Source organism: Mastacembelus armatus, chromosome 8, assembly GCF_900324485.2.
Source record: "Mastacembelus armatus chromosome 8, fMasArm1.2, whole genome shotgun sequence".
Taxonomy (NCBI): domain Eukaryota; kingdom Metazoa; phylum Chordata; class Actinopteri; order Synbranchiformes; family Mastacembelidae; genus Mastacembelus; species Mastacembelus armatus.
Window position 1 is genome coordinate 6,848,110 of NC_046640.1, and position 22,663 is coordinate 6,870,772.

A 22,663-nucleotide genomic window follows, 5' to 3' on the forward strand; every position below is an offset into this window, starting at 1 on the left:
TGCAAAAAATGTCTGTAGGAGTGAAACAGCAATCAGCTACTTGCCTGTCTGCTCACTAAATACGATGCTCTCTTTGCAAAACCAGGCAACATTTTTGGGAAATAAACCTGTTTTCATCAACAGGCATTAGTCCCAAAATGTTGGGCTGTTCCTCTAAAGAAAGTGTCTCCATGTTTAGATCCCCTGACCTCATCTGTAGGGTCTGGAACAGGTCTATCATCTGATTCCTCCCAGTTTCACTGACTGGCTGTGGAGCTCCCGGTCAGCATTCAGAGGGGTCGAGGCTGATGCAGACCTGCAGTCTCTGGGCTCAGAGCAGGACTGTGCGTTGCCTTGGAGGGACTCCAGTTCCCCAGAGAAGCCTGGGCAGCCTTACGATGAGCCAGTCTGTGTGTGATGGAGAATCCAGCATTTCCCTCCAGCTGAGACAAAACCACAAGCACCTGTCTGAGAGCAAATGAACAAAGCCACCTGAAGTCCACTGCTGCAGCATCGTTTCTTCTGCTTTCTGTTATAAACTAATCTTTATTTTTAAAACAACTTAAACAAAGACATCTTAATTTTTTTTTCCTCAGTAATTTTTAATGGAGCTTTGGCTTGGGATGTGATGTGTGTTGCAGTGAACCTGTGTAGAGGAGGGATGCTGTCGATAGTTTTGAGGCTGCTGCGTGTCGACACCACGTTGAAGCTATCGCTGCAGTCACAGGACACATGCAGGTGGTGTCTGGGGTGTCTGTTCTCCACCATGACGATGAGCCCGGCCCAGCCATGGGTCAGGTAGTAGCAGGTCATCCCCTCCCGCCCCTGACACACACGCCAGGTTAGTGCTCACCTCAGCACAAAGTTCAAAACAGACATATCAACTAGTTTACTACTTAAATAGTCTGATGACCACCTGAAGATATGAGACCTGGACAATGTGATTTGGTCACAGGGTTAAATGTCAGACTTTCAGCATTACCTCATGCCTCTCTCCTTTGGTTTCTGTCAGCTGGATGACGGCGTCGGCAATGGTTGTGTTGGAAGCTGTTACTTGCTCCACCATCACCAGCCTGGAGCTGTAGACAGCCAGCATGTAACCAGGCGCCTCTGATCGGCCACAGCTCGCTGAAAACACACAACGGTGGCTTATTAACACAACCTGCATAAAGACAGAATTATGTACGGCTCTATGTATTTATCACTGCAAAAAGGAAGGTTATACAGTAAATCTGTTTTATACCTACTCACAAACTCCCTGTCTTTCTTTATTGTTTTTACTTTATGTGCAATTTTATTTTACAGCCTCTTCCTTAAGAATTCACATTTAAAGTAATGAGCGGTAAAATCTGGTGCGATGTGAGTTTTGCTGAGTGTAGGCTATGTATAACTAAAAAGAGGTCATCCTTATCTCTAAAAGTCAACCTGATATTGGTTCCTTGTTACTTACTTGTCCCATCTGTGACGGTGCTGTGCCAGTGGTTGAAGGCGCAGCACAGTACGGCATATTCGCCCGGTTCCAGCATGACGTCACAGCCGACAAATCTCCTCACAGAGCGTCGGCTGTGAGCCAGCAGACGACCCAGCGTCAGAGTCCCGCAGCTGTCATAGGCCACCCGAAACACCAGCACACACAAATCCAACAGGTGGCTCTCTGCTGTGTCCCATCGCCTGGAAACACACAGGATATGGAGGAAACATTAGGATGTCTAGAGTAATACAGCCAGTAAAATACACAACCAACTACACAAAATACAACAACACAAAAAAAAGCCTAGTATAGGTATACTATACTATAGTATAGTTATGATATAATTAAATTTCAAATATTAATAGTACTGTGCAAACATTTTAGATGTTTAGATTCTTATGAATTATTGATACATCATGGAGGCATTCATGAGCCGAAATATACAATCAGACTCATTAAGATCTATGTTGAGAGACAGAAAGAACAAGGAGTCCTGCAACAGATGGTGGGACCCCCACAGAGGATCGGATCTCAACATCATGGAGTCAGTCTGGGATCACATGAAGAGATAGAAGACACTGAGACAGGCTAAATCAACAGAAGGGCTGTGGCAGGTTCTTTGAGATGTTTGGAACAACCTACTGAACAAGAAAATTGAACAACTGTGTGCAGACATCATGCTGTTCAAAAGGCAAAGAGTGGTGACACCAGGGTGTGTGTGAAGTTCACTAATAAATAAAAACACACAGTCCAAGTCCAATCAGTTCATTTTGCCTCCACATGGTACTCCTGATGTGCTGGGCACAGCATAACCCTGATGTACAGTTACAGCTACAGCATTGAAGAGATGTATCTCGAGTGTGGCCTACATGACGCTTATAATTATACCTTAACAGATCACGTTGGACTGTGACTGTCACTCTACCTGCTGCCCTGCTGGAATAAAGCCAGCTCCACAGCTGTTCTCTCCAGCACTGTGATCGAAACCACCGTCATTGGGACGTCGGCTCCCTGAGGGAAAACGCCCGGGACCCGAACCTCCTGCCAGTCTGAATGAATCTTACAAATATCCACTGAGTCAAAGTACCTGGCAGGGTCAGACACACACTCACAGACATGTGTCAACACATGAACACATCTACACAATATGGCACTTTACTGGCCTTTTTGTTCTATATTTGTTCTTTCAATGCATTTTCTTGTTTTCTGACAAGGTAAAAAATCTGACTATATCAGACAAAATCCACAATTGGAAAGATTATTAATCTATGGAGAAACAGGTTGTAAGACATCATCTTTCTCATCAATAAATAAGCTCATTATTAAGACATCATCTTTCTCATCAATAAATAAGCTCATTATTAAGACATCATCTTTCTCATCAATAAATAAGCTCATTATTAGGGAGGGCAATACACAAGAATACACTGTAATACACAAAATGTTTATTACAGGTGTGAGTGAAAAGAAAAATTAGTTGTTACAGTAAATTATTCATACTGTTACAATCAATGATAATGAACCTGAATGTTGGTATGAATGAGTTATAGCCAATCAAGCCCTTCGTTTATACACTTAGACTCTACATACATATGAGCTTACTTTGCACAGAGACAGCTTCTCTAAATTTCAATAAAATTTTCTATTTCAGGTTCTGTTTTTAGGTTCAGTGTCTTCATGTGAATCGTTTACACACAGAAAATCAAATCACACACAGTCTTCCTGAAATACCTGATGAAATCCCAGAAGTCAATCCAGAACAGGCCATCCTCAGCTCGCTGGGTGCACAGTTCCCTCTTCAGGTGTGGAGGCCAGTTTGGCCAGTCGTCGGCCCAGGGCCCGGTCCAGGAGAACCGACCCCACGGGTTCCTCAGCTGCAATAATCTGAAGCAGACAGCAGGTGTTAGATACTACATCAGCTGCACTCTAGCCATCTCAAATAAAGTATACACAGTGCATGTATCTATTATGTCTCTCAGCTACAGTCAGGTTTCACATGAAGGATGCCAGTTAGTAACATACTGTGAGTTAGCATTGTACAGCCATTTTAATTTGGGTTAAAGTAGAGCACTGTAGTGTGGAGATCAGAAGCTGTGCTCAGCTTGACATCGCAGCAGAAAAAGAAGAAAAACAGTGTTCACAGGAATTTCTTAAACCTCCTGCAGCGTAACCCACTATTCTGCTGTCAATCTGTTCACTCAGTATATTCCAACAATGTCATAAAAATGTGGCAACACACCCTGCTTCTATGTCACTCCAGATTATAACCCTCTTTAAACAGGTTTCTCTGTTGGTGTAAAATCTATATAAGGTAAATGGCTTGTATTCTCACCTGTGTCTGTCAACATCCCGCACATCGAGGACAGAGTAGGCGTGACGAGGACGTAAACCCAGAGACTCGTACTCTGTGTCATCCACCTTCATGTTACCTCCTCCACAAGATGCTCCCATCAGAAAACTGGCAGCACAAAACACAGTTAGGGTAAATATTAACGTATGAACAAGGCAACGCGCCCAATTTAGAAACACACCACCCCCAGACTTACCCTGCTTCTTTGGAGCTCAGCATTTTGGCCCAGATGAGGTCTGTGTCGATGGGCTCTTCCTTGGGGTTGGTGGCACTGACCTGCAGGGCCAGCGATTCACAGGGGGCCCCGGTCAGCGTGGATAGGCCTTCGATGGCGCGACCCGCCTGAAGAGCAAAATAGGAACCGTGGAGCTTGGCCAAGGCCTTTTCTATCAGAGCCACCCAAAGCTGCTTCCGCTGGGCCTGAAGAGGAACAAGGAGGTTAAAAAGGATTAAAAAGTTAATTAACTTCTGTACCTCAGCTTAAACATGCATCTGTGAAGGGCAGAGCAATCTTGCCCTTGCGCTTCAATCTAAGGATGGCTGGTGCAATATTTTTAAGGTACAATATATAATTCTGTGGAGAATATGTAGTCAAAGTTTCCACTTCTCTTCTACACAATAATCATAGTTGAGACTGAACTAGGTCACAATGATGAATCTTAATGACAGAAAATTGGATGACGGTAAGTTGTGATGATACAGTATGGGGAGTGCTGAAGTGTCGCTGCGTTAAGAAACACACAAAAGGCAAATATACATCATAAGCACAGATAACTGGTTAAAGTTGTATTAGCCGCAGTTATGAAAACCCAATGAGTCTCATATAGTTGAAAAACTTTAAATAAAAATGAAAGTTTAATGAAAAATGAGAAATCCTGGCTTCTTATCTAACTCATTACAAGGACATTGTTTACACATTGTCTAAACATGAGAAAACTGAATTGCTGATAATGGCATCCATGTATTTTTGCATTAGTGAAACAATAACCAAGTTAAAAAAAATCATACGTTTGAAGACTTAGCAATTATTTGGCAATTACTTTTTCACTCCACACATTGTTTTGAAGCAAAACACAGCCTTGTTCTTTTGGGTGGGTGCAGCAGCAGTTTCCTCAGTGGGTGCTGTGGCATCCTGGGAGGCCTTATGGACAGGCCACTGCAAAACTTGTTTCATTTTTTTTGTTTTACTGTTAAGATACTATCAATATTAGGCCACATCAAAACCTGAGATGACCTGTACATTGCCTCTGTTGAAATAAGCGATAAACACTGAAGTAGTAGTAACACACCATCTGATAAATAAGTTTTCCACTTGCACAGCAACTGTTAGAGCAATGATGTAAAGATTTGTCACTGTATTCGCAGCTATACAACACACAGTGTACCCACCTCTAGGCAAGGTGATTTACTGAATACCTATCTAAAAATAACCACACATACACATCAGTGTAAATCGTGCAGTAATCTGTGGTGTTTACCGTACTGTGAAACTGTTCACTGACTTTAGGCTCTAAGACACTGCCTCCCCCAAACAACTTAAGGACCCCAACAAAACCAAGTCTGTGGAGAAGCAGAGCCTGAAGGACAAACACAGGGAACAAAAGTCTGTGTCCGTGTTGTTCCATAACCCGTAAGTCCCATAGTTCAAACAAAACCTTAAAGTGAACATAATGATGCTGTTTGAAACTTGAAACTTGCTGTTTTTAAAGGAGACAGTGCAGCAAAAATCATGCCAGATAACAACATTACACCAGCAGACACAGGGATGTGTGGTGGAGGAAGTATTCACATTCAGGAAGAAACAACATTGCAATAAAAAAAATCCATTACAAGTAAAAACTGTCCATTGAAAAGCGTAAGTGCTGTATTGTGTTACGGGTTATTACTACTGATGCATTAAAGTGAGGGCAGCTAGTTGGAACTATTTTATGGACCCTTGAGTGGTGAAATCCAGGAAGTGTGTCATATTTTATCAACTTATCGTTTCTGTGTAAAATATTACATAAAGTTGGACAAAATGGAAATCCTCAACCAAAATACTAGTACCTTTAATTTTAAGTACAGTACACACATGTACAGAGTACTTTTTCTACTTGAAGCCACAGTTTGTATGCAGTACCCCACTGAGACACCACTACCCCACTGGTTCATCTGTGTCATGTCTGACATACGATTTGTTGGGTGTTTCACCTGAGAGAAGAGCAGGTGGCCATTCTCATCACAAGGCAGCATGTCGTCCACCAACACTGTGGTCCACGAGCCGTCTTTGCAGAGACGCACCTGATAGGCTCCTTCTGCACACAGCAAGCGGGTCACCATCACTTTCTCCACCAGCTCGGGACGTTCAGCCAGAACAGCCAAGGCACTCAGGAACCTGTTCTCCAAAAGACTGACACTGTACTGACAATTTACTGTTATCTATGTGGCCTTAGTGTAATTTGCTTTACCTGTTTCATCGAGATGTATTGATGTGCAAAATAGCTGAGCAGAGCCTGTCACATATTACTGTGTACTTTGTGTTTTTAGTTGAACACCCTATTTGATTCAGCTCACCAGCAGTTACCCAGAAGGCCTTGCAGGATGTCAGATGGGCGAAGTGTGCGGAACACAGACCACTTTATCCCGCGGTCTCTAAAGGTGCAGCAGTTGATTTCTTGGGGTCGAAGCCACTTTCTGACCCGATGCTGGACACTGTCGTCCATGGGGAAGCCCACAGACTTTGGACCAGGAGGGAAACTGTCATCCACAAAGGTCACTGAGTTCTGAAATAAAGGGGCGACACCTCCAGATAGTAATACAAACTAAATGTGATTGTAGCATAACAAACAAAAACCAATTTCATCGTAATGTGTTGAAGAACCTCTGATTTCATTTCATTCTGAAACCAGACATACACCCTTTCTGGTCAGTACTCAAAATCCCTTGTTTGAGAATTACCCCACCGTATCCTAGCGTTTTTTTTTTTTTTTTACAATTTTATTCTACAGATTACTGGCTACAACATGCAAACTAGTAACTTGGTAACTCTGAGCAGTTTAAAAGGTTATCGTAGTGCACAGTCTGAGCTGGACTCAAACCTCTCTACAGAAGCTGACGATGTTCTCCCACAGCTCTTTGGCCTCTCCTTCATCACTCTGTCGCAGCGCTTCCACCAGCATACTCTCCTTCCTCCTCGGGGACAGCGCTGGTTTAAGTTGTGTGACATGTTTCTGAAGAGTGTGGCAGGCCAGGCAGTGTTTTGCTTGGCTCTTGTTGATGAGAGTGCACGCTGGGCACGACCACCCCTCTGTCCTGTTATCGGGGAGCACGCCAGGAGGAAACGTCACAGAGGCATCTGACGCAGGTGACAGAGGTGACATTTCCTCCTTAAGGGTGCTGAGCCGTCTGCCTGGCAGGAGCTCTGGCTGGGAAGACAGATGTGCAACAGCCAGTGTTGAAGGAGAAGGACTTATGTTATGTGCTTGACTGAGGCAAACATCTGGAGGTGGCACTTCTCTGCGACTGCAGGGAACTACATTATTAGGACCTGAAGACACACTGAGCACTGAGGAGTTTGTGTTCAGATATGAAGCTTCCACTGGCAAACACTCTCCTCTGGTTGATATGGAAAGTGAAAGCGCTCCTGCTTTAGGTTCTGGTTGTTGTGCTGCTGTCTGATCACAGACCTCAGGTGTGAGCAAGGCCTCAGCAGGGATCTGGGGGAGAGACAGTTTGCGTGGTCCGCCACAAGCAGAGCAGGACATGGAGGTAGGAGTGTTCTGCAGAGTGCACCTCAAACAATCCCAGGCCAGGCTGGGTTTATCGGCATCTTCTGGCTGTTTTCTGTTTTGCTGCCTGCACGGCTCAGTCAAAGACAGCCTCAGGGGGCCGGAGCAGCTACTAGAGCGCTGAGGCCGGGGCTGGTCTGAGGATGAGTCAATTGATCCAGTGTAGCCACAGAGAGAGCAGGACAGGCTGTGGGGGGAGTTGGCCAGTGTACATCGTGGGCAGGACCAATGGCCATCTTCCCTGCTGGTCCCATGCCACATCCACCGGAGATCGGATCTTCTCCGAGGGGCTTCACAGATGGAGCAGCGGGAGGCACCGGCTGCGTTCAGGAAAGTACAGCAGCCACAAGCCCACTGGCTCGTCTGCATGGGCATCGAACCGGACGAGAAACTGAAGAGAATAAACAATATTTCATCACACTAGTTCACACATTATTTTAGATTGTAGGCCATGTCATGGCTTTCTTTCTAATATATAGCCTACATATAGTTTGCATGAACAATGGGTTTAGAGCAAAAACAGGAGAAATATTTTCAGCTTGCAAAATCCCAGGAGATCAAAGGAAGGAAACACCAGATATTAATGGGTACATTAGCAGTTGCACTTTCTCTGGTGGCTGGGGAGAGAAAATTTAAATGCATGAATATGGAAATGATGCACCACTACACCACACTAACTGCATAAACTCTTCTTTAAGGGGTCCCTCACAGAGACTCTCTTCTTCCTCATGTACTCTCCCAGCTGTTCAACCACAGCTTCCAATATGTGCAGAGTTTTCAGTTCTTCGTAACACAATGAAATTAGATACCAAATCACCATTACACGAGATTTATGATGCTCATTGTGCTCACAGGCCTCATCTATAAAACAGTTATATAAAACATTAGCCGTGCTATGGCACCCAGGGAGAAGTTCAGACTGCAGGAGCCGCTGGGACATCTACGTAGAAGCTGGCCCACATTTTCTAACTTCAACACTAAGTAGATTGGCATTAAGCCTGAAACTTCCAGTACAGCCCGGCGGTTACTGCAGTGCAAACTTTAAGATGCAGGTGTTTGTGATGCAGAGCTCAGCCTCTACACCTGGTGGAAATAAACGAAGCAGAAATATGTTGTCCGACTGTGTCACACTGCACTCTATCAGGTAGTTTGGGGTCTAAAGATTTTGATTGGGTGGGTTTTGCCTTTACTTTAGTCAATGTCCAGCAAGTTATTTTTACATTTGGATTTGAATGATTGTGAAGGTCCGCAGAGTTAAATTAAAAATATTCACAAGTAAAACTAAACTTTTTGCAGCTTCAAATCTGTTAGCTGTAACTAATGTACAGGAGATGTGTGTTAGGAGATTTTAGTCAAATGTAATCAGGTATAATGATGCCTGCCAAGGCATCTTTTAAAAATATATATATATATATATTTTTAAATGTCTTTTACCTTCACAAGAAAAGAAGATGCATTTAGAGTCTTTCTGCTCATTCTGATTTCAAGTCAATTATATGGCCTAATATCACAAATCAAAAATTTGCCTCAGTGGACAAGGTTGCTGTTGTATCTCCACCTGGTGATGCTGAGAAGGTGTAAAAGGGAATTCGACAGTGTTTAGAAATTATAATCAACATCTGGAAACAAATGAGAAACAACATTGCTAAATCGCTGGAACTCGGATTTTACATTTTCTTAATAGCTTATGTTTTGTGCAGCTTCATCAATATTATTTTACTTTATCAGATATCCCTGATAGTCCACTTATATCCTTTTATACAATTTACCAAAGTTCTTTTGATCTCTATGTATCAAATGTAATGTAGAATGATCTGCACATCTGAGGTTCCTTTGGAAAGCTCATGTGTGCATTTCCAGACCGTCGTCTACAGTCCAATCATCAGGGATTTCCCCAACAGCATTACATTTCCTGTCAGTGAGTAACTCGACTCCTGGCTGGCACAGTCTGATCAAGGTTGGGACAATGTGGCAGCAGAAAAAGCTTATACTGGGCAGAATATAGACAATACCTTAGACAGAGATGCACTAATAATTAATATGTAGAGATTTGAACAAAACTCGGAAAGGCTATTTTATCGACCAATTTATGAAATATTCACGAGCACACACTCGAGCTGAGGACATCCACATAACTATAGAATATAAATTAAATATCCACTCCATCAACTATCACATTGAAGGTGCAATGTGTGGCCAAAAGGTATTAATAAATTATCACAATCATTCATCATTTTAAACAGAGAATTAAGAAACAAGGTGGTGTCAAAGAAGCTAGTCTTTAACATTTGGTCAGAACAGGAAGATGACTTTGGGTCCTGCTCCAGGAAACACATTTTATGAGTTATCTGGGTACATTTGAAAAGCAAAACCTGGAACCCCCCTCATTTCTGGAACATGGACAAAAGCCATTTGCGACTACTACTGAGATGTATTTCTGTCCAGGGCTGATGGCCTGAAAGCTGTGTCAATATTCTGCCAATTCTCTTTGTGATTCCCATGGACACAGCCTCAACTGGGGAGTACGGTTAAGTAATCTTAGGACGGCATCTGTGCTTTTTATATATAATGTAGTTACATGGGCTTAAATGGACTGTGACCTCCAGGGTGCATGGTAAAGTGTGTGTCAGTTAGGATGAGTGTTTGAACCTCCAAGTCTGAGGCAACGCTATGAATCTGTGGCTGGCCGCTGCCACAGGAGAATGAAATGAAGTACATGAGTCTTGTTAATGCAAAGGTGAGATAGAGTGGGAACTGGTACAGGGTCTGCAGTGAAGAGGGATCCGAGCCTGCAGGTAAAGTGCTGAATTTACACATTCAAGTCAGCTCAAGTGCAGGAAGCTGAGCCATGATTGTGGGTACACAGACAAACCAAGCAGAACACATTTCGATGAAACGTGTTAAGTAAAATATTAGACCTCAGGAGCAAATACAGGGCTTTCTGTGGTAAACTATGGGCAGTATAAAGAGTGGTTCTGCTAACATCTGAAGAAAATATTACATTTTTGCAAGACATGGTATAAGGCTTATTAAGATTCAGGCAGAAACAATCAGTGGTTCTACGATGGTTTAATCAGGCTTGTACATTGGTAATGAGGTGAGCTGCATCAAGATGTGACTGAGTGACTGATCATTTCCTACATTCACTTTGCAGAATCTGAGAAACATGCATCAGTGTCAGAAACAAAGTGTTCACACACACACACACACACACACACACACACACACACACATACACACACACTGAAATGCCTGATTAATGTCCCTTGACTAGAACACAACTATTAAATACATTCACCATAAGCGCTGACTATGTGTGGGAGCTGAATTTTTTTTTTATGGAGCGCTGCTTTATCTCCTCCTCACCTGCCTCTACAGAGGTCTCCAAAGACACATTTTCATGTTGTACATGTCTGGGAAAAACACTATTGCTGAATTTCTTCTGGGAAACCCTGAAATATCCAATTATTCCTGCTCTTCAAATTGTCCATGAGGAGCATCATGGAGCCCAATGCTGTGAGTTTTCCGAATCCCCTGGAATTGGGCCTGTTTTCTCACTACATTACTTGTTACTGAGTGGCCTGAAGGCAACAGGTTTACAGTCCTGGTTGCAGTCTTACCTGCGCTCTCTGTGCCTGCTGGGTCTGGGAAGCTGCCGAGGGATGAAGGTGCTTTGGCTGCTCCTCAGACATCCCATGATGGGAGAAGGGGGCATCGCGGCACCCCGGGGTGCACCTTCACCCTCAGCCTCTTCAACAAGGGAGGAGGTGGAACTTCCCATAATGCTGCTTACTCAGGTGGACGGGCCCTGTGGGAGGAAGATGAGGAAGCAGAGTAACTTAAATTGGTGGAAATGCTTATAGGTTTTTTTGCTCATTACTCATATTACACATCATATTGTACTTTGTACTGCACTGCATATTGTTATTAGACAGGCCAACTTTACAAAATAATATACCACTTCTAAATGTGATGCATTGTTACAGACAATATAAAAATCAAGTTAATTTAGCTACAACATAATAATTAACCACCAAAATAAGACTCTGACAGGAGAAACTTAGCTTCATTTGTTTGTGATACTTTAAGTTCAGTGAGTTTGTTGATGAAGTCTACTAAAGCAAAATTTTGAAACCTAGGACCTGAAATTGAGAATTACTTCATTGGTGTACTATTACCTTCACTGGTGTACTATTACTTTTATTTTTTTATTTTTTAAAAATCTTCCACTGCTTGTCATGAGCAGTTTTTTATAGTCTCATTGATATTGCAATAAATATGTAATCACTAAAACATTATATCAATGAACAATATGAGAGATCGCTGATATATTTCTTTGTAATTAAACATTCGTATTGTCATAATGCAGTAATTTAACCTACAATTGAAAATTGATATTTTGGGCAAAAAATATCAAAGGATGTCAGTCGGTATTTTAATTTCACTTGACTCCAAGCCAAGAGCATGTTTTGTGCTGCTCAGACTGTTAATGTAACTCTTTCAGCAGTCACACATGGCACATGCAGATATAAAACATTGCTTATTTTGGTATCTGGTCGCTTCAGCTCCCTGCCTGTTCTGTCTACACTTATGTCCTTGAACAAGGACTTAAAATCTGTCTGATAATCTCAGGAGCTCCAGCTTCAAATGCTCAGGACAAGAACACGCTGATAAGAAGATACATGCTCTTTACCAAAACCCACTAGTTATATGAAATAAATATAAAATATCATTTGTCTCCTTTGTCTGGTTTTCCAGTGTGCCTTCTATTTGTCTCTGAATAAATAAATAAATTAAAATTTCAAGAACTCACACGCGATAACTACTCTGTGTGTTCTGCATTTAGAAAGATATTCACCCAGTTGAAATTCTCTGTACCTAATGCAGATGCTTCCCTGCTGATACTGAAGTTCACATAGACTTTAGGTAACCTATGTGCACCTGCAGTACAGCTGGTGGCTGAATGAGAAACTGCAGAAGAGCACGAGGATATGAAAACAGACAGCAGCACCGTGGAGAGCTGGACCTACCTGACTGCAGGGAGAACGGGTTGTGCAAGAGCCGAGTGAATATTCCTGCTAACTGGCTGAGATCTTGCTGCATCCTCTTTCATTTAAGCAGTGATATGCACATTCACCGCTGGTCTCCTCTCACCATCACTGTCAAGCCTCAGGGAATACAAAACTCTTCCTCTGCCAGCAATTCAAAATAAAATCCCGATTAACCAACACAGGTTACATTGGCTGGGTAATAAAAACATACATAAATCAAAATGAGTAGGCACTGTGGGCAGACAACATTTCACTGGATAACATTTGACATCTGCAATAGCAATCAATCACAAATCACCCAATTGTGTAACAATGTGGAAACATATTTAGTGTCTTTCAAAAAAGAGCACAAATCATTAATCGGTTAATTGACACTCACACACTCAAATGTAAGTGGCAATTATTTTGATAATGATTGTGTCAATAATGTTCCACACAAACATATAAAACGTGACGGCTGGTTGCACAAAACAGGGAAGCAGAGTGAATCGACACTGACTGAGAAATTGTAATTTCTCAGCATTAATTAAAACATTATAGAATAAACAATTGAGAAAATAATTTTACAGCCCAGAGCAGGTCACACTAACTTGGAAATAATGGTTTATTTCAATGTTACTTTATTTTTTTTATAAAGAGAGGGTTTCCATTTATTTTTGTGATATTTTGCCTGTATTTCACTGATGACATCTTTAGAGAGAGACACCTCCAGGACAAAGAAAATGGTATGATATGCAGCTATGAACTAAAGTGTGGACCCAGTGGATTCAGTCATGTGGTGTGTGTCTGGGTCACTGGACACCTTTATGAACCAGTGTTTTGAAGTCAGACACAGCTGGAGTTGGTCATATGAACACTGCTGTAGTATTATGACCTTAATATATATTATTATTAAATTGCTAGTAGGAAAAAGAAGGAGTGTCTCATTCGATAGATTCCCAAATCCAGAACAGAGCCAAGGCTTTTGGTGCTTTGTTTGAACTACTTGGCTGAAATAAATTGCATCAGGAATAAAACATGGATCACCTCATTTCTTTATTAAGCTTGTAAAATATACACTTTTAATACTATTATATCTATTTTTATTGAGGTCACCACTAATAATGTCTGTGCCTGTAAAGATCTGAGTGAAACTACTGTAGGACTTTAATTTTTATATACCCTGATCCCATAGCTTTTATTTGCAGATCTGTACATTTAAGTGCTTTGCCTAAATACAGGATGTTTGTTTTTATTGTCCTGAGTACAAATCACATCCCAGCAAATAAAGGCGGACTGACCATAACCACCGTGTAATAAAAGGCTCAGTGCATGAATGAGTGATATTCTTTAAAAACATTAGTTTATACCGTAAAATAAAGTAAACATGGCTTGGATGTTAACGATACTCTTACTCCGTCCACCTCAGTATTAAAATAGCACCTTTGCGCTTTTATTTTGAAGTAATCGCCGCACACTTTCGTTCTTCCTGTGTCTAGATTGACGCGGGTCAGCCCGGAGCTGTGGACCGGTTTTTTTTTTTGTTTTGTTTTTTCTCTTTCCACCAGGGACGTTTTCAGGACAGTGCCCGAGCAGCAGTCGGGACATATCGATCTCTTATCCGGTCAAGATGAATATCTCCTTCACCACATTACGGTCCTGGATAATGAAAGCGATATAATAGAGCCACACATCAGCCCAGTTCTCCACCAATACTCCATTATAAATTTCACTGTAATGTAGTTTGCTTTATTACAGAACATACAGAAATCTAAAATGTGATATTAAGTTTATTTTTAATAACTAATGCTGCTTTCTGCATAATTCGGCATATATACAATACACAAAGCAGCACTTTGTTTTCATAAAATCTACATTTCTTTGTTAGTTTGATGCTTTAAAGCCAAATTGCCAATAATTGTCATAATAGCCATAATAAATACTTGCACACCTTATAAAATGGGACCAGTGTTTCTTTGACGAATCACTGGGTCTTTGGTTTTAATTCAGCCTGTAGCTTAGTTTGATAATTCCCACAGTTGCTTTTATTTTTATATATCTACATAAACCAGCATTATATGGCTCCCTATAAGATGCTTATGGGCCTACTGAAAGTTGTAAATTTGATGTAATTTCAGGTTCTTCTTTGCATGGTACACACTGATATAAGAATAATTTACACAGATATTAATGTTAGCTGTCACATGAACTGGAGCACCAATGGTAGTTGTCAGTCAATGGTAAATAGCAAACAAATGCTAAATGATAAGATTGAATTCAGCCTGCAGGTTTTTCCTAAATTTATAGCCATTTCCACACACTGCTTGAGCCATTCACTAAACACAACCCAAATTTTGAAACAATAAAAGTATGTGTCCCAAGAAAACCAGTAGGTAAAATTAAGCGATGGAAATCAACTTGGTATATTTCCTCAACTGCTGAATGAACAATTTTTACTGTAATTTGTATTTTAGACTAATCAAAGGAAATCTGATTAGAAAATACCACAAATGCTTGAAGATTAATCCACTGCTGTGCCGAACATTTTGCCTTGTGGCCTGTTTGGGGCCCTTTGTAACTTTTCAGATGCCTGTGACTTATTTGACATATACAGATTGACATATAAGAGGAGATCAGTTTATTGACTTGTACAGTTTATATTAATTGCAATAAACTGGCTAAATAAAACAAGAATGCTGATGTGACACTTCAAAACAGATAGACTCCCTGTGTGTTGCCTGCAGCGAGCAATGAGCTAATGAGAACTATCTGATCCTGCAATGTGGTGTTCATACAGCAGACAGTTCTGCACTACTCTGCAATACTACAAGGAGAAATCCACCCAAACAACATAAAACTAAAGTTTACACAACTTGGCCAACCATGCTACAGGAACGTTAAGTGTTTAACTCATTTAAAACCAAAATGTTTCCTCCTTTAAACCAAATCTATGAAATGCATGATTCAAATGAAATGTAAAGCACCAGAGTATAGGAAAATTAAACCTGTCTCCTCGAGTGAGTCCATCATCAATCTTGCAACATTTAACATGTCCTGTAATCTATATCGAGGGGAGACATTCACACTTAGAGTACTTAGTGAGTGTTGATACTGTATTAAAGATAGTGAAAGTCAAGGTGCTCCATCAGTGAAGTCAGTCCAACAGGACTACATTTTGTCCACAGGACTGCACGTGAGGATTGGTCTCCTTGTTACCTAAACCATCAACAAATGGAGCAGTGGCCTTTTTAAGATGTTACATTTTAAGACCTTCAACATCTCAGAGCTGCTGTGCTGCTTGCCCAATACGACATGTAACTGTTATAAGGAGACAGCATGCAAACGGCACAGCTGATCTCAGATCTGTATCTTAAATTGGATTTCAGCCTAAGCCGAACATGAGTAGAAAGTATTTGAAAATAAAGCTGAGGCTGGATGGAATCTGAGAAGTCAGTGCACTAGAGGAAAAGGTCAATAAAGTCATAAGGATTAATCTTCTGGGGACCATGCATTCCTGTTTTAATTTAAAAAGCCAACTTCATCCAATAGTTGTTATGTCACTATGAACTGACACTGGCAGTGTTGGACTGACTGACTGATGCTGTCACTGTGAAGCCCCAGGATAGTTCAAAATGTAAATTTTAGTCCTTTAAATGGAGAAAGAGGATTTAGAAAAACTGAAGATAAAGTTTGCTGTGCACTCTGATGAATTAAAACATTCAACAGGATTGTGGTTCTGTGAGAAATTGTGTCCACTGAAGGCACTGAGGGTCCCAGCTGTCCGGCCAGCTTTCATCAGCAGGCTTCTTCTTCTTCTACGGTCCTTTTCTCCAAACCTCCTCTCCAGAAATATAGGTGGCATTGACGTTAAGGCCATCATCGAGTAAAACCAGGTCTGCACAAAAAAGGTGTGTGTGTGTGAAGTAAACCAGCATCAAAAACATTATTCTTCTGGTTGTGCAGTAAACTGACCTGCATCTGAGCCGTAGTCCAGGTTTCCCTTCTTGTTGCTGATACCCAGAAGTTGAGCTGGATGGAGCGAGGCAGCTTCCAGAGCCTCCTCGACACTGCAACCTGTTAAAACACACACACACACACACACACACACACACACACAGATCTGAGACCTTCACCCCCAAAATCAAGTTGCCAAGTAGTGTTTAATAGACCTTTATTTATTTATTTATTTATTGACCTTTTCCTCTAGTGCACTGACTTCTCACACATCACAACTAAAGCAACAATTCTCCAAATCACTGTAATTACATGTAAAAATGGCTTCACCTTGAAACAGTAACAACTTCAGGTCAGCACCATAATGTTAAACCAGATTACCGTATGATCACTTGGATGTGAACTGTAAATTATTTTGTATGGTTGGTATTTTAAGAGGTGATGTATTACTAAATGTGGCCCCACAGGTATGAAATAACCACATCAGCAAAACATTCTGTCATTTTTGATTAATTTTTAACTAATTTTTAAATAATTCTGCTGATAATTCAAACATAATATATTAAACATGTATAACTGATTAGTGAGTACCACAGCATAGCATGTATTTTTTTATATAAAGTGCTGACTCTCCTTTTCCAATCAAGCTGAATTGGTAGAAGTTAAAAGTTGATCCACTGTGATATGAACAAGAACCCAAATCACACACACTCACCTGAAGCCTGTTTGAAGTGCCGCACACACATATCCATTGTGGCTATGCTGCCACAGAGGGTCTTAGTGCCTGAAAGACAGAAAGAGTGAAATTACAACAGGCTTCAGTTCACAGATGGATTAAAAACTCAAGGTCTGGTCAATAAAATCAGGAACAGAGTGATGGAGGGGATATTATTTAAGTCTGTTGTTTTAACACCAAGAAGAAACTCAGACCTGCCACATAAGCATGGAGACCCTGGATCTCGATGACCTGCTGACCCAGAGTGTGACGACCAGGAGGGAGACCCATCGCTGTGATTGCATCAGTCACCAACACCAAGCCTGAAGGTACAAGATCATTTTACCCATGATTCCAGAGGTACGCTGCATACGTTTATGGTGAAATGACGCTAAAGAGAAAAAGGTATTTATCAACAGTATTTTCCATTCTGCTTTATCATGAAAGCTACAACAAAGAGCAAAACAGAGAAAGGGGTTTTGGGGATAAGCAACAGACAGCCTGTTCTATTTTTATGGTCTCTTTAAACACCCCAGGAAAACCAAAAAGCCTGAACAAACAAAATACCAGCTGTTACACACACTGATAATGGCTTTACTGGGTGTATTGGTCTGTAAAAAGTGCTAGTCTTCAGCTGGAAAGACCAAATGTACACACAAACAAACCATGCAGTCACGTCAGTTTCTAGTGAGTCAGTCTCCCACCACAGCCTCAGCCTCAGTCCTCAAGTTTCCTTACAAAAAAATACCCCGTACGAATTAGACAGGTATGCAGGGGAACCTCATGCCATTTTGGACTGTCTGTGTTTCACGCTGCACATCTTGACAGAACAAACATAGTGTTTGCAGATTTTTAAGTAAAAATCAAAACACTGATCTCATAGGACTGAAATATAACAACAACACAAAGGACTAAGGAGAAAACAGCTACTGACCTGAAGGGTGAGCTCTGTGAGCGATTCGTAGAGCAGCGGGGTTGGTGTGGATCCCATCCGCTATCATGCCATAGTAGACTGCCCTGCCCGCAGGAATCTGATCACTGGTCAGCAGACCCACAATACCAGGGTCTCGATGGTGGAACTGGACCCAGCAAAGACAAAAGAACAATTATCTCATTTGATACACTGTTACTTCCCAAGACAATAACACAAATCATACTTACATTGTATGTGTGTCTTTGTTTCAGGGCGTCAGTAGAAAGGAGATAGGAAATGAGGCACGCAGAGAAATGCTCCACAACATTACGCCCACTCGTGATAGCTTTAACTTTTTTTTTGGAGTAAGGCAGATGGTGTTTAGCACAGTGGTTCTTAACCTGTGAGTCACGACTGCCCAAGCAGTCCCCAACATAAGCCTGAGCTGTCATTAGATGAATTAACAGATAAGAATATAACATCATTTGTGTTGTGTCTTCTTTTTTTCCCCCCATCGTTTTGTGAAACACTTTTGCACCTCCAGGTCTCTTAAATCCTCTTAAAGTTATCTCTTTAGGGAAAAACTCATTAGACCACTTAAATTGAGAAACTGTGAGGTGGTGACACAAGAGCACACAGCATCATTTTAAGTGATCGTAGGGAAAAAAAAAAAAAAGATAATTATTAGATACTGGGTCTTAAATAGATGTAGGTGGAACTCACAGGCAGCATGGCATTGAAGAGGTGAGTGATGAAGGAAGCTCCGTTTTGAACAGCCTCCTCAGCTTGGGACAGGTTGGCCACTGAGTGACCTGCAGTGAGGAATCAGTAATAAGCTGATGGATGAACAGAGTCAGAAACAACACACATCTTGTTTAGTCCTTTGTCAATGGATCTGAACCGGAAAAAAATGTGTTTTCAGCTTTCATACAAATTACTTATGTTATTACCACATTCATTTGAGGCAGTGGTATGATTAAAGTGAGGTGGAGAGTTGCTCATAAACAAAGTCTTTGACTAGAAAGAAGAACGTTACCATCCACACAGCCTTCTTTAAATATGATGTTTTGAACAAGTACCAACGTCGTAGGCACAACTCCAGAAGCTGTGAAAATATACTGTCACGAGTTTTAAAGTAAAGACACTCTAGCATCAGCCTTCAAGAAGCCCCATCAGTCTTATCAGGGCCTGTTTGGTTCTTGTATGGTTACTGGATGTGGCTGAGTGAACGATGCTCACCTAACGACACAGTGATGCCCCTCTGAGAGAGCTCCCTCACCACCGACTGGCTGCTGGCCAACTCGGGTGCCAGTGTCACCATGGCAACGTTTTCCAGACTGCCATAGGCCTCCATCAGGTCTTTGATCCCTCCAGACTGGAAGGTACGAAGATACTGCTCCGGGTGAGCTCCTTTCTTCTCCACACTGATAAACGGACCCTCCAGGTGAAAACCTGAAGGTACAAAGACAGAGTTGATCTTTTGTCCCCATGAGGAACTGAGGTGCTGCAGCAGGACAAAAAGGTTTTTATAGCACAGGGTTGTCGATACATGCCGTCTACACCGCAGCTGATATGCACCTTTGTTTTAAGTAGGAAACATCTTACCAAGAACTCCAGCTCCATGCTGTCCTCCATTGTGAACGTTGATCTGAGGCAGGACCTGAAACACACATTTTCATATTGCTTGAACTGTAGTGATGTAGCACATCACAATCCGACCCTTGTCAGAGTCACTCAGACCCTTACACCTGCCCGTTTTTTCTGATTCCAGCACAACTCGGCGTGCTGATCAGTGTATGCTATATGCTGAATTTTTGCTGAAGAGAGAGTCAGAAGAGATTTTTGCCATTGGAAAGATCAGCATGGACATCCCAGTTCAAAAACATTGCTGTTTTTGTCGATATCTACTGATTTGAGGTCCTTAGGAGAACTGTAAATAGGAGACCATTAGCATCAACAAGACAATAAAGCAGACGTAGTAATGATAGTAATGATACCTTGTGGTAGATCGCAGGAGGCGAGGTGACCAGAGTTGGACAGAAGGACGTCACACCATGCTCCAGGATCTTTTTGGCCACAAAAGAAACTCCACCATTGACATCCTCAGAGGCCTGGGAGAAGTCGATGCCATACCCTCCTGGAGGGAGCGAGCAGACGGGTGAGGACACATCTATGACCATAGCTTTCCAACAACAGCGACTCACCAAAAGCTAAAACACCATCTATCAGATCAAGAGGAGGGCAGAGAATATTTCTGCAGATCCTTCACATCACAAACTGTCTAAACTCCTCCTGCCTGGAGGGCGCTACAGAACAATGTACGTCAAAACAACCAGACACAAGGACAGTTTCTTGCTCCATGCCACTGAGGAATGATATATATACATATTAATCATACACTTCATATTCATATGTTGTATCAGTCTTGTTGCTCCAAAACCCCAGTTAACATAAATTTGGCAAAAATGGCAATTATTTAATTTTAATTTTGATTTCACAGAAATAAAGAATGGCTGCTGAACACCTTAAAAGTAACTGCTAGTTGCAACCCTAAATCAATCATCATAATTGTTGCTGATTATTTTTTGTTGTTGCACTGAATTAACTGACTGTTTTAGCTCTGAGCAGCTAAACAACCCTGAGTGCAGGATAATGTGATGGTGAGAGATGAACTGTGGAGAAACTGCTCATCAGTATGTTGAGTTGTGTGTGCGTGCGTGTGTGTGTGTGTGTGTGTGTGTGTGTGTGTGTGTGTGTGTGTGTGTGTGTGTGTGTGTACCATTGATCTGGACGTCTATAAACCCCGGGGCGATGATGCTGCCTTCACAGTCGACATGCTTGTCAGCATAACCTTGCTCATCAAAAAACAGCTTCTCTGGATCTAAAATCCTCCCTTCACGCACCCACAGGTCCTCTCTGTAGACACACACACACATACTAACTTTCTGCTTGTGTTTTTCACATCATAACCTGTGGTGCATGCCAGCTGCTGAGGTCCGTGTATCGTACCTCTGCAGTTTGTGGTCTCTCAGTATCCTGCAGTTGATGAACTGAGTGATGGGAGCGTCAGACACTGATTTGTTGGACGGCATGTTTTTTTTTTGTTTTTTTTTAATCTTCTCAGCAAATGAGTGAAGACAAATCCAATCTCTGAAAACTTAGCCCACTCTTCTTCAGCTGACTGGAAAACACAACAGAATGAATCAAACACTCCTCTTTGACACAGAAACAGACGTGCAAAAAGTTGTAGTCACATAAATCCCAGCTTTCTCTTATTTGCTCTGAAATCAGGATGTGATGGTTTTGATGATCTTGTTGACTTTCAGGAGAATGTGAGGTCATGAGGCTTTTGTTTTTCTTGTCAGGGGACGAGCTCCTGAAACTGATGCATGTTACTATTTTAATGTAAGCGCTATGAAAAAGCAATAGCATGTAGTAAAGCACTGCAATTACTCTTCATTAACAGATGAAAGAAAACTCAGTTGTATGTTTACAACAGACATAAGGGTAATGTTACTCCACATGGCAAATTAACAAACCACAGTTACACACAGATTTTATGATGGAATTACACACTTTGGCTATGCAGTTACACAGAGAATTTATGTACCTATTTATGGACAGTGAATCCAGACAATTTCAAAGAAAACAACCAGGTTCAAGTGAGAAAGTGAGGCCAAGATGATGAAATCAATTCATACTGCTTATTAGATTATATATTCTGTGACTGGGTGTAAAGGTTGCTATTTGGTTGACAGCACAGGGGAGGGAGCAGGGTTTAGACAGACCCCAGGGAGAGAGCATTAGGCCCTGTCTCCTTGGGGTCTGAGCTGAGGACCCCTAAAAGTCTGATCCTACGATGAACCCTGGTATTTACCACGATTACTGTAATTAAGTGTCCAACTCCAGATGCACCAATATTTGATTATGCCTGAATCTTATCACAGGAGGTGCAGCAAACTGACTTTGACCTCTGATCTTTGTCATGCTCTTGTGTTGCAATACGCAGAGTATTAATCTACCCAGTCATCGTCTTTGAAATTTTGCACACGTAGACTTTCTTTTGTCTCTGCAACACTGTTCACCAGCCGTGAACATGCAATGCCAAACTCCACCCAGAAAACAACAGATTTAAGGCGTCGTTAGCGCTGATTTAAATTACCTACCTTGACAGGAAATTCTGAGAATAAGCAGATTCCAGATGTCACCTCGGCATGTACTCAATCCACAATACGACTCTCACTTTCACTAGAAACTTTAACTTCCTTCCCCCTCCACAATACACACAGGTGAGGGGTAGCTACATTAAACTTCGCTATTTTTTAATCGAGTTCCGCACACGCACATGTCGTACTTACGACTGTTCTGCAGGTAGGAATAAATAACCAGACCGGTGTTTCACAGTGAAAGCGTAACTCACTAACTCACTAATGTTGGTCCTTGCCCTGACGACAGTTCAGTCAGTCTAAGGAAGAGAAACAGGG

At 41.6% G+C, this 22,663-nt stretch overlaps 2 protein-coding genes across 4 annotated transcripts; both read right to left on the minus strand.

The window, feature by feature from the left end:
• Positions 1-269: 269 nt before the first annotated feature.
• Positions 270-11,348, minus strand: LOC113141486 (calpain-15-like). Its single transcript, XM_026325925.2, has 12 exons — positions 11,188-11,348; positions 6,878-7,958; positions 6,354-6,562; positions 5,991-6,174; positions 3,997-4,220; positions 3,783-3,908; positions 3,182-3,334; positions 2,376-2,537; positions 1,430-1,650; positions 962-1,107; positions 626-804; positions 270-447 (listed from the first exon to the last, which is right to left on the minus strand). The coding sequence occupies exons 1-12, from the start codon at positions 11,346-11,348 to the stop codon at positions 270-272; spliced, it is 3,024 nt and encodes a 1,007-aa protein (XP_026181710.1).
• Positions 11,349-15,841: 4,493 nt separating this feature from the next.
• On the minus strand, positions 15,842-22,663 carry amdhd2 (amidohydrolase domain containing 2). 3 transcript variants are annotated; one of them, XM_026325987.2, is made up of 12 exons: positions 22,346-22,663; positions 21,189-21,360; positions 20,959-21,095; positions 20,177-20,316; positions 19,785-19,839; positions 19,419-19,631; positions 18,903-18,991; positions 18,201-18,345; positions 17,482-17,589; positions 17,267-17,335; positions 16,570-16,671; positions 15,842-16,492 (listed from the first exon to the last, which is right to left on the minus strand). In XM_026325987.2, exons 2-12 carry the CDS (start codon positions 21,269-21,271, stop codon positions 16,413-16,415), a joined length of 1,221 nt encoding a protein of 406 aa, XP_026181772.1. In that variant the 5' UTR covers positions 21,272-21,360; positions 22,346-22,663; the 3' UTR covers positions 15,842-16,412. The 3 variants fall into 3 exon arrangements, with proteins under 3 accessions (XP_026181772.1, XP_026181773.1, XP_026181774.1); XM_026325988.1 differs by lacking the exon at positions 22,346-22,663 and adding an exon at positions 21,434-21,557; XM_026325989.2 differs by lacking the exon at positions 15,842-16,492 and having other exon boundaries at positions 17,486-17,589.

Excerpts from the sequence above, each read along its gene's own strand:
- LOC113141486 (XM_026325925.2), bottom strand. The coding sequence starts at position 11,348 with ATGGGAAGTTCCACCTCCTCCCTTGTTGAAGAGGCTGAGGGTGAAGGT. Across the intron at positions 7,959-11,187 it reads AGCAGGCACAGAGAGCGCAG|TTTCTCGTCCGGTTCGATGC; the intron begins GTAAGACTGCAA and ends TATTCTCTTCAG. Across the intron at positions 1,651-2,375 it reads TTATTCCAGCAGGGCAGCAG|GCGATGGGACACAGCAGAGA; the intron begins GTAGAGTGACAG and ends GTGTGTTTCCAG.
- amdhd2 (XM_026325987.2), bottom strand. The coding sequence starts at position 21,271 with ATGCCGTCCAACAAATCAGTGTCTGACGCTCCCATCACTCAGTTCATC. Across the intron at positions 18,992-19,418 it reads GGGCATCACTGTGTCGTTAG|GTCACTCAGTGGCCAACCTG; the intron begins GTGAGCATCGTT and ends TCCTCACTGCAG. Across the intron at positions 16,493-16,569 it reads GGACTACGGCTCAGATGCAG|ACCTGGTTTTACTCGATGAT; the intron begins GTCAGTTTACTG and ends TTTTTTGTGCAG.